The 12,049-nt window shown below is 46.6% G+C and overlaps 1 protein-coding gene across 1 annotated transcript in view; it reads left to right on the top strand.

Moving 5' to 3' along the window:
• ITSN1 (intersectin 1) overlaps positions 1 to 9,539 on the top strand; it is a 241,535-nt gene extending 231,996 nt beyond the window's left edge. The window contains exons 36-40 of the mRNA XM_052646278.1: positions 1,891 to 2,012; positions 3,020 to 3,102; positions 3,425 to 3,508; positions 5,355 to 5,528; positions 9,242 to 9,539. Coding sequence (XP_052502238.1) covers positions 1,891 to 2,012; positions 3,020 to 3,102; positions 3,425 to 3,508; positions 5,355 to 5,528; positions 9,242 to 9,390 — 612 coding nt within the window. The 3' untranslated portion in view covers positions 9,391 to 9,539. The remainder of the gene's footprint in view (positions 1 to 1,890; positions 2,013 to 3,019; positions 3,103 to 3,424; positions 3,509 to 5,354; positions 5,529 to 9,241) is intronic.
• Positions 9,540 to 12,049: the final 2,510 nt, after the last annotated feature.

The following is a 12,049-nucleotide window of genomic DNA, read 5'->3' as shown; positions in this document are numbered from 1 at the left end:
AGAGGAGGTGAGGCAGGATTTAGGGGGACCACAAGCACGGGTCCAGCAGTTATCAAAAAAGGTGCGTGCATGATGAGTTGGTCAGTTGGGTCCGACTCTTTGAGATCTAATGAACTATAGCCCGCCAGGCTCCTCTGTCCATGGGATGTCCCAGAAAAGAATACTGGAGTGGGTTGCCGTTTCCTTCTCCAGGCCCAGGGATGGAACCCGTGTCTCCTGCTTGGCAGGTGGATTCTTTACCACTGAGCCACCGTGGGAACCCATCAGAAAAAGAACAATACTCAGTTCAATTGACAAACATCTACTAGCTGCCAAGCAGCTGCTGTAGGTCCCCTTGGGTGTGACTAAGGCATGCCCTGTCCTGATGGGGCTCACAGTCCACTGTACCGATGAGGCAGGCGTGGGAAAACTCTGGACTAGAACTTCAGCGTCCACTTCCCAAACATTCCCAGACACCCTCCAAACTTCTCAAGATGGCGTGGAACATCTGTGCCCCTCATCTTTCCCAACAAAAGCCAATATAAATAATCCATGTGTAGACAGCTTCTGCGAGCTGTTTATTTGGTCCGCTTCTCTGTGTAGGGCTGTGTTTGTGTGTTTTCGTGTCATAGGGTATTGTTTTTCTAAATTTATCTCTGTGGGGGTGTTTTCACAGAGGAATTTTCTCTGAAGCAGCAGTTAGCTTTCTTTTGGGAAAAAGAACAATGTACTTATGTAGATTGTCACTAGCAGCTTTGTATGAACAACTTGGAGGGAGTTGCTTGGAGGTAGAGTTGACGGGGGTTTCCCTGGTGGCTCAGATGGTAAAGAATCCACCTGCAATGCAGGAGACCTGGATTCGATTCCTGGTTCAGGAAGATCCTCTGGAGAAGGGAGTGGCTACCCACTTCCATATTCTTGCCTGGAGAATTAGATGGACAGAGGAGCCTGGCAGGCTGTGGGGATGACAGAGGATGAGATGGCTGGATGGCATCACTGACTCAATGGACATGAGTCTGAGTAGGCTCCGGGAGTTGGTGATGGACAGGGAAGCCTGGCGTGCTGCAGTCCATGGGGTCGCAAAGAGTCGGATACGACTGAGCAACTAACACTTTCTAAATACATAATACACCTAAAGTTGATGGGGATTGTTTGCTGACTAGTATCTACCATGGAAAAAACAAACGTATCAGTTCTTATTCTGGAGGACTTTAGAAATACCTGCAATACCATCCAGCCTACTTATCACTCTAGGACTTCTCCAACTCATTTGAAAACTTAACTTTGCAGAAAACCCTGCTATGTCGATGTTTGTAGCAGAGCACTCCTTAAGTGTGGGCTGCTGCCCATAGCGACTTCCTTCTAAAGACTTCAGTATGAAAAGTGGGGAAGTAAAAATGAAAATTCACAAGCAGAAACCTGGGAAATAATACCTTAGCCAGATGAGGGATAACAAGTACCTGCAAAATGGAGGGGGCGGGTAGGAATCCATAGTTACAATTTCCATTTATCTGAAAATTGATATTAACACTTATTCAGTTCAGTTCAGTCGCTCAGTCGTGTCTGACTCTTTGCGACCCCATGGACTGCAGCACGCCAGGCTTCCCTGTCCATCACCAACTCCCAGAGTTTACCCAAACTCATGCCCATTGAGTCGGTGATGCCATCCAGCCATCTCATCCTCTGTCATCCCCTTCTCTTCCTGCCCTTAATCTTTCCCAGCATCAGGGTCTTTTCCAATGAGTCCCTTATCATTCCTAATAAAATTGTTCTTTCAGTATGGTTTACTGAAACCACCGCCACCCCCCAGACACAAACAGACACACCCCTCGCCTTCATGTGCACCTGAGCACACACACGTCCTCACAGACCCCCAACCTGGTCTTGTAATGCCCATGCATTATTTTTCAGCCTATTTTCCTAAATGAGGTTCTAGTGAAGTTGCCCACTGACCCTTCTGGGGATGAACCCATCTTCCACATTTCCCACATTGACCGAGTCTACACCCTCCGAGCAGAGAGCATAAACGAGAGGTAAGACCTGCCTCCTCCCTGGCCCTGGGCGCCTGGGTGGGTTCCACCAGGTGTAGGATGCATGTGGGACAGTTAATTAATCAGCGGGTGCCAACATCCCCTCACTTGCAGCGCCATCCCCTCTGGCTGGAGGTCGGGGTGGGGCATGCAGTGAAGTGGTCTTAGTTCATTTTTCCAGCGTCTTTCAAAAGTTAACTTTTCAAAAGGAAATACATTGAAATGCATCTGGCTTGAGAATTTTTTGAACAGCAATTTTCAGTATTCTTTGAGATAATGGAGGCTCTCCCGTTTCCCAAAGTTTCCCAGGTGGCAGAAACTAATAGGAAAATGATTTGGGGGTTAGAGGACCTCCCAGTCCTGACCCCCTTGATGTCTGGCTCCCTTGGACAGACATCCTGGATCCTAGAAGCTGAGGGCATGTTTGCCTTAATCAGGGCTCCGCCCTGGAGCCTAATGAAACAGATTATTTTTCTGAAGGGTGAACTTGACACAAGACCAACAACATTCCAAGAGCATTTGTGCCAAGCAAGGAATTGGCTAAAGTTATCATGCATATGGTTCTCAGAGAAATGGGAAAGAAAAAAATCACGCCAGAATGCTTTCCTAGTGTATGTTTGCTCCTTCACAGAAAGCGGCTGCTTATCTGGGAAATGGTTTCTTTCTTTGGATGGTTTAGTGAGAGAGATCCTTCTAGCCTTCTCGGATTAGGCAAATTTGTGTTGTTTTTCAGTAAGGAAAGAAGAGGAGCTGTTGTGAGCAAGATAGCAACAGCGTTTATCGTTGCAAATTTCCTTCCATGGGGACACAAACCCAGGTTTGGAGCAAATCAATAAAAACATCACTCGTGCCTTTGTTATCAATGGTAGAAATCATCCTTAGGGCCATGTGACATAAAACCAGACTCTCTATGCTGAGCCTTTGTTGTAAAAATCAAACGAACAAAGCAGAGTCCTGGAAACTGAATGGGTACCGACCTGACACCTGAGTTCTGTCTCTTTCTTTCCAAGGACTGCCTGGGTGCAGAAAATCAAAGCAGCTTCTGAGCTCTACATAGAGACAGAGAAGAAGAAGCGGGAGAAGGCGTACCTGGGTAACACATAGCTGGGCAGCGGGGCCCTGGGAATCCCGCAGAGATGGGGGGCAGAGAGCCATCCGGTCAGGCCCAGAACCCTTAGAGCTGGAAGGCAGACCTGGGGGTTGAGGAGAGCCTGAGGGTGGGGGCAGGTGGAAGAGGGAGGGCAGGGCATAGGGCGAGGGGTGGAGGGCGGATTCCAGGATCGAGGAAGCAAGAGTTTAAGGGAGGAAGGGGAGACTTGTTCTTGAAGAAGGGCATAAAATAAATCACGAGGCAAACCGGAAATACTGCGAACGTTAAACAGGAGCATTTTGTGTTGTTTTTCCTCCCATCACAGTCCGCTCCCAAAGAGCCACAGGCATCGGAAGGTTGATGGTGAATGTGGTTGAAGGCATTGAGCTGAAACCCTGTCGCTCACATGGTAAGGGCCCTAGAAACCCCCTCTAGCATGTGTGAGTGGCGGAAGCCTTTGCTGCATCTCCTCCACTTGGCTTTACTTTATTTTCTAAAATTAATTTTTACTGGAGGATAGTGGCTTTAGGGGCTTTCCAGGTGGCTCAGTGGTAAAGAATCCACCAGCTAATTCAGGAGACACAGGAAATTTGGGCTCGATCCCTGGGTGAGGAAGATCCCCTGGAGAAGGAAATGGTAACCCAATATTCTTGCCTGGGAAATCCCATGGACAGAGGAGCCTGGAGGGCTACAGTCCACAGGGTTGCAAAGACTTGGACATGACTGAGCACACACACAGATAATTGCTTTACAATGTTATGTTAGTTTCTACTGTACAGCAAAGTGAATCAATTATATGAATGTATTTATCCCCTCTCCTTTGGCTTTCCTTCCCATTTAGGTTACCACAGAGGGTTGAGTCCACCTGGCTTTAAAACAAATTGGTCCTTAATCCTAAATTTCCTTCCAGACTTGGTTATTCCCATCCACTGTTTTGCCTTCCAGAGAGATCTGAGTGGCTGCCTTTTCACAATACTGTCAGCCCCCTTGTATCTGTAGATTCCACACCTGCAGATTCAACTAACTGCAGAACAAAAATATTTGGAAACATTTTTGAAATTTCAAAACAGCAGAACTTGAATTTGCCACACACCAGCAACTATTTACATAGTGATTTCACTGTATTTCCATTTTTCTAACGTTTTCGCTCTGCAATTGGTTGAATCTGCAGATATGGAATCTACAGATAGAAGGGTTGACTGTGTTGTCAGAGGGCAGCCACTCAGATCTCTCTGGAAGGCAAAACAGTGGATGGGAATAACCCAGTGTGGAAGGAAATTTAGGATTAGGGGCCAATTTGTTTTAAAGCCAGGAGGACTCAACGCTCTGTGGTAAGCTAAGTGGGAAGGAAATCCAAAGAGGGGATAAATGTATACAAATAGCTGATTCACTTTGCTGTACAGCAGAAACTAACATAACATTGTAAAGCAATTATCTGTGTGTGTGCTCAATCACGTCCAACTCTCTGCAACCCCAGGGACTGTAGCCCTCCAGGCTCCGCTGTCCATGGGCTTCCCAGGTGGTGCTGCTGGTAAAGAACCTGCCTGCCAGTGCAGGAGACAGAGAGACATGGGTTCGCACCCTGGCTCAGGGAGATCTCCTGGAGACTAAGCAAGGCAGGCCACTCCAGTCTTCTTCCTGGACAATCCCATGGACAGAGGGACCTGGTGGGCTACAGTCCATGGCGTCACACAGAGTCGGACACAACTGAGCGACTTAGCACAGCCCTACACTGTATTAGGTATTATATATAACCTGGGGATGATTTCAGGTAGATGGAGGATATGGGCAGGTTTATGCTAGACCATTTTATATAAGAGACTTGAGCCTCCAAGGATTTTTGTATCTGTGGGGTTGAGGACCCAATCCCTGTAGATACTGAGGGGTGATTGCAGATTTGGCACAATCTAAGCTACGGTGATGGACAGGGAGGCCTGGCGTGCTGTGATTCATGGGGTCGCAAAGAGTCGGACATGACCAAGCAACTGAACTGAACTGAACTGAAGCTAAAGTGGGGAGACAGGGAAGATTTAGTTTTGAAGCCCACTTATGTGATAAAGTATGATGAATATTTAAGTGTTAATATAGTCTAAGATGCTGGATTATGTGTTTTCCTCTGGATTCTCTGTCTTATGCTGCCTCTTAACCACGGCTTTGGGGGGGGGGGTTGGAATGAGGGGTGTAGAGGCAAGAGGTGCCCCGGGGCTGTGGCCCTGCCACAGGCACCCAGAAGAGCTGGGCCCTGTCCCCTCCAGGGAAGAGTAACCCGTACTGCGAGGTGACCATGGGGTCCCAGTGTCACATTACCAAGACGATCCAGGACACTCTGAATCCCAAGTGGAATTCCAACTGCCAGTTCTTCATCAGAGACCTGGAGCAGGAGGTGCTGTGCATCACCGTGTTTGAGAGGGACCAGTTCTCGCCAGATGGTGAGTAGACAGCGGCCCTGGGCACTCTGCCCTTTCCCTGCCCCTTGGCTTTCATGGATAGGTGTTTTCTCCCTGGGAACTTGCTGTGCAGAATTTCCTGGGCTTCCTGCTGGAGAGATGAGGTTGGCCTCCCCTGGGAAAAGGCCTTCACTGATGCCAGAGCATCTCAGAGGAGGTGGACAAAGTGTGCTTGGTCTAGAGTGGTCCAGCTTCCCTAGGACAAAGAACACGGTCCCGTGCTTCCCTAAAGCAGATACCTGCGGAGAGACAGGGCTGTACCCTCAAAGCCTCTGCCTAATTCTTTAGTCCTTGGCTAAAAGCTTTGGTGAAAATGGATAAAACTATCCAGTTGAGCAAGAAGAGTATTAGTGCACAAACAATGTGGCAGAATTAATCAATGCCCTTCGGGTGACATTTCAGCTTAATCAAAGGAATGAAATTATGTTGGGTGCATCATTGCTTCAATCAACTTCCTGTTTCTGCTTGAAGCTGGAAAAAAAAAAGGGGGGTCTGGCCAACGATTCCAAGACACTTGTATCTATCTTCCTCAATCCAATAAAAAAAAGAGAGTAAGTTTAAAGATTATGGCCTCACCTTGATTATATTCAAGGGAGGATAACTGAAGGCTAGGAGTGAGGGTCCAGTGCAGACATGATCCGTGCAAGGCTTAAACTGCTCCATGTGGCTTTTGTCTTTTATAGTATTTTCTTATGAATTAGTTCATTGTGAGTTAGTTACTAATAATTATCGCCCAGAGATGGTCACATAGCTGGCTAAATGTTAGAGCATGACCAGAACACTCTACCAAGGGAAGATTTCATGCAAAGATGGGCTCAATAAAGGACAGAAATGGTCTGGACCTAACAGAGGCAGAAGATGTTAAGAAGAGGTGACAAGAACACACAGAAGAGCTATACAAAGAAGATCTTCATGACCCAGATAATCACAATGGTGTGATCACTAACCTAGAGCCAGACATTCTGGAATGCGAAGTCAAGTGGGCCTTGGGAAACATCACTACAAACAAAGCTAGTGGAGGTGATGGAATTCCAGGTGAGCTATTTCAAATCCTAAAAGATGATGCTGTGAAAGTGCTGCACGCAATATGCCAGCAAATTTGGAAAACTCAGCAGTGGCCACAGGACTGGAAAAGGTCAGTTTTCATTCCAATCCCAAAGAAAGGCAATGCCAAAGAATGCTCAAACTACCGCACAATTGCACTCATCTCACACGCTAGCAAAGTAATGCTAAAATTCTCGAAGCCAGGCTTCAACAGTATGTGAACCATGAATTTCCAGATGTTCAAACTGGATTTAGAAAAGGCAGAGGAACAAAAGGCAGTTGGATCAAATTGCCAACATCCATTGGATCATCAAAAAAGCAAGAGAGTTCCAGAAAAACATCTATTTCTACTTTATTGATTGTGCCAAAGCCTTTGACTGTGTAGATCACAACAAACTGTGGGAAATTCTTCAAGAGACGGGAATGCTAGACCATGTGACCTGCCTCCTGAGAAATCTGTATGCAGGTCAGGAAGCAACAGTTAGAACTGGACATGGAACAACAGACTGGTTCCAAATAGGGAAAGGAGTATGTCAAGGCTGTATATTGTCACCCTGCTTATTTAACTTATATGTACTCTTATATGCAGAGTACATTATGAAAAAAATTCCAGTCTGGATGAAGCACAAGCTGGAATCAAGATTACTGGGAGAAATGTCAATAACCTCAGAGATGCAGATGACATGACCCTTAGGGCAGAAAGTGAAGAAGAACTAAAGAGCTTCTTGATGAAAGTGAAAGAGGAGAGTGAAAAGTTGGCTTAAAACTCAACATTCAGAAAACTAAGATCATGGCTCTTGGTCCCATCACTTCATGGCAAATAGATGGGGAAACAATGGAAACAGTGGCAGACTTTATTTTCTTGGGCTCCAAAATCGCTGCAGATGGTCACTGCAGGGATGAAATTAAAAGACACTTGCTCCTTGGAAGAAAAGTTATGACCAACCTAAATAGCATATTAAAAAGCAGAGACATTACTTTGCCCACAAATATCTGTCTAGTCAAAGCTATAGTTTTTTCAGTGGTCATGTATGGATGTGAGAGTTGGACTATAAAGAACACTGAGTGTTGAAGAACTGATGCTTTTGAACTGTGGTGTTGGAGAAGACTCTTGAGAGTCCCTTGGACTGCAAGGAGATCCAACCAATCCATTGTAAAGGAGATCAGTCTTGGGTGTTCATTAGAAGGACTGATGTTGAAGCTGAAGCTCCAATACTCTGGCCACCTGATGGGAAGAACTGACTCATTGGAAAAGACCCTGATGCTGGGAAAGATTGAAGGCAGGAGGACAAGGGAAAGACAGAGGATGAGATGGTTGGATGGCATCACCGACTCTATGGACATGAGTTTGACTATACTCTGGGAGTTGGTGATGGACAGGGAGGCCTGGCGTGCTGTGGTCCACGGTGTTACAAAGAGTCAGACGTGACTGAGCGACTGAACTGAACTGACTAAGAACAGTGTGACTCAAGTCTGGACTCTTAACCATGGTGCTTCACTGGCAATTTTTATTCTGATAAATAAAGAAGAGGTTGAATTTTTTTTATTAAATACTGAAATATCATGACACAATGGCAGCGCCACGAGGGTTTCAGTTGCAAACCCTAGTGTACCTCTTGTTTCAGAGGTTATTCCTGAAATGCACAAGGGGCGACATGCACTGGTATTGTCTACCAGAAAAAGTTCCCAGGTTTTAAACCTTGAAAGAAAAGCTATTTCCTGTACAAGAGTGCCTGGATCATAGTATATTATCAATTGTTGAACTGCTGAATGAAAAAAAGGAAGGAATTGTCTGGAAGCCCATTTGGTACCATCATTTTAATGCATAGCATTAAAAAAATTTCAAACATTCGCATGTCCATTACTGACTCTCTCTCTCTCTCTCTCTCTCTATATATATATATATATATATATATATATATATAATTTTTTTTGATCCTGCCATGTGGCATGCAGGATCTTAGTTCCCAGACAAAAGATCAACCTGTGCCTTCTACAGTGGAAGCTCTGCACCCTAACCACGGAACCACCCGGGAAGTCCCTGACACTCAATATTTGATGAAGAGCAGTGTTGAAGGACTTCCCTGGCGGTCCAGTGGTTAAGACTCTGGGCTTCAGATTTGATCCCTGGTTGGAGAACAAAGATCCCACATGCTGCATGGTGTAGCCCCACCCCAAAAAATGGTGGTGTTGAGATTGTCCTGGGAGCACAGCTGGGAGCCTGCGGCTCCTGTGCTATCACCTCCTCCCCACCAGATAAATAAGTGAAGAGATAAAAAAGAAACAGCTGACTTTCTCCTGAGAGATTTCTTTAAATTTCATATACATTGCAAATTGCGCAGCGGATATGATATCCGGTTTTGCATTGCCTCCCAGGAAGCTCCCGGCCCTTTAGGGGCCCATTGGGTGCAAGGAAAAAATCTGTATTTTGAGTTTCTTCTAGACTCTTCTTCATCCCCAGCCCAGTACCTTTTTGTTTTCACTCCATTTAAAAATGATGCTGTCACTGTAGTCCCTGGATTCCAAGAAACTAACTCCCTTTTGAAGAAGAGAGAGGGTAACACCTCTTTGGGACACTCCCAATATGCCAGGTACCTGCCTTGATGAGAAAGAATCCTCTCTGAGGAGGGTCTGTGTGTCTGTCCTTTCAGATTTTTTGGGCCGGACGGAGATCCGCGTGGCCGACATCAAGAAGGACCAGGGCTCCAAGGGTCCAGTTACGAAGTGTCTCCTGCTGCATGAAGTTCCCACGGGAGAGATCGTGGTCCGCTTAGACCTGCAGTTGTTCGATGAGCCGTAGGGAGCCCACCCAGGGTGTGCTTGGCAGAACTCCAGCCCGAGGCAGCAGATGCTGCCTGTCTGGAAACAGCATGGCTTTTCGAGGACCGGCGTTTGGTGTTCAGCCACAGGGCAACAGGGCAGAGAAGACAGGCCCCTCCAAGTTTCTGGGACTACTTCTCGACAATCCTCCCCACTAAATCATTTCCCATGTTAGGAAACAGGACTGTGTTTTCCTTTGTCCTCACTGCGGGGCTCATCGTGGCTTCTAGGGTCTTTGAAGTCCCATCGCCCTCCAACTATGTTTGGCGGGGTGTCTGGCCCGTCCCTGGGCCTGAGGCTTGAGTCTGGTTACTGTAAAATAGGTTCATAAATGCAATGTCTGTATTTTTGGAGAACTCATGGGACCCTGCTGCTTCTTACCTCCACCAGCCTCCAAGCAGGCCCTCCAGGATGCCTAGTCCTTGGTGTGTTTAGAAATGGTCCCGCTGATCATGTCATTGCTTCAGAATCTCATTTCCCCACTGCGACCTCATTGGAAATGCTGCCCTGGGTCTGATCACTTGGGGAGATGGTCTTCTGATCAGATGCTGGTCTAATCCATGGAAGATTCTGGCAGGCGTGCTGTTAGGGTTTCTCCAGCCTCCTCCAGGTCTTTTTACTGGTAGCTGTCAATGGAAACTATCCCTGGCTACTGCTAGGTGGCCTGATCCTGGTTTCCCGCACCCCTGGAAGGGGGTTAAGGGAGGTTGTCTACCTAGTTATACTCTGCGGGACTAGGTCGCTGTAGCTCACCTGAAAGGCTGTTGACGATGTTATTGGGTCCCCATCTCCAGCCCTGCTGGACATTCCCTTTCTGCTTGGAGGTCCTGTGTTTCAGGACAAGAGTGGTTGCTGGTGACCAGCTCTGAGCCCCCTCCTGCCTGCTTGTCATGGGCGATTTCCACACGTGGCTTTGATACGTTCCTCCCAAAGGTGTCCCCAAGGTGTGCAAAGGAAAACTGACAATCCGCGGAGGAAAACTATTACTGTGGTTGGGGAGAGACGTTAGGAGCAGGCAAGCCCCTCGGTTCCAGGGAAGGAGACCTGAGACTCCTTCCCAAAGCCTGCCGTACACAGCCAACCTCTCAGTAACGGCAGGACACACTGCGTGTTGTCAGAATCAGGAGCGTATGACCACGTGCCAAGTTTGGTTTGAGTTCTTTTTTGTTTTTTAAATTGTTAGCGGAGTATAGTTGGTTTACACTGCGGTGTCGGTCTCTGCTGTACAGCAGTCAACCGCCCATGCATATTCGTATGTCCCCTCTCTTCTGGGTTTCCTTCCCATTCAGGTCGCTGCAGAGCTCTGAGCGGAGCTCCTCGTGTACAGTGGGCTCTCACTAGTTACCCATTTTATCCAGGGTAGTGTATAAATATATGGCAATCCCAGTCTCCCAATCCACGCCCCCACCCGCCGCCTCCTTCTCCCTGGGTATCCACCCATCTGTTCTCTATGTCCTTATCGCATAAGGCCATCGATACCACCTTTCTAGATGCCACACACATACGCTAATATGTGATACTTGTTTTCCTCTCTCTGACTTCACTCTATCTGACAGTCTCTAGGCCCATCCACATCTCTGCAAACAGCCACAGTTTCGTTCCTTTTTGTGGCTGAGTAATGCCAGTTTGAGTTCTTTCAGTTTTTCTCCTTAAATGCCAGGAGATACGCTGGATGACTAGGTAAGAACTTGATTTGCTCATGACAAGCGTGGATCGTACTTTGTTTGCGTGTTAACGCTCCCACAATTCCAGTTTGTCGTTTTTTCATGAAATGTTCATTGCATGTTCTCTCAGTCCTGGAATCTAGCTTTCCTGGGTAAGACGGTGTTCTCCTTGATTGCAGGCCCTTAGAATTTAATTAGGATTGTAGAAATGCGTTCTGAAGATAGCATTGGCACTTCCCTGCTGGTTCCAGTGGTTAAGACTGCCCTTCCACTGCTGGGGGTCCAGGTTCCAGCCCTGGTTGGGAAACAGACCCTGCATGCCACGTGGTGTGGCCAAAAAAGAGGAGAGAAAAAAAAAAAAGATAGTGAACTACCCACTTTGCTGGGAACTGAGTATGTCATGTCACTCTTTGCCATAAGAGCTCTGTCATCATTCAAGCAATTTTTAAAATGTATGTGTCAGAAAGGGCAACAAAGTTTACATTTCATACTTTTAAGATACACCTTATTATTTATTTATTAAAGATAGTGTAGACTTTTGTATCAAGAACAACAGACATAGTATTTTTTGAAACTGGAAGATCTACCCTTTAGTTAGTAACTCTCAGCTGAAGACCTTAGAGGCCAAGTTCATCTTCAAGCGTGCATTCATTTACCACTTTCTAGCAGCAAGCATGGTTCGGATACTTTAAGTGTATATGTATGTTTCGATGCTGTTAGGAAGCCGTTTTAAATGACACCTATGAATAGACCTACCAGTCACACTTTCTTATGTCTATACCCAATACAGTTTGTTCAGTGTCTATATAGAGGATGCATGACTATGGTAGAGAAAGAAGGGTTATCTGTGTACACGGAGTCATATCGGGTCACCAGTGCAATCCCTTTCTTCCTTCCTTTTCTTCATTGGCTTTCTTTGTGTGTGAATGTTGGGCATCACTGTTCATGAAGGGTGGGTGTGATGCGCTCAGTGAC

Source organism: Budorcas taxicolor, chromosome 1 (genome assembly GCF_023091745.1).
Source record: "Budorcas taxicolor isolate Tak-1 chromosome 1, Takin1.1, whole genome shotgun sequence".
NCBI lineage: Eukaryota > Metazoa > Chordata > Mammalia > Artiodactyla > Bovidae > Budorcas > Budorcas taxicolor.
The sequence above is the reverse complement of the archived record's forward strand: the minus strand, read 5'-3'. Positions and strand labels throughout refer to the sequence as shown.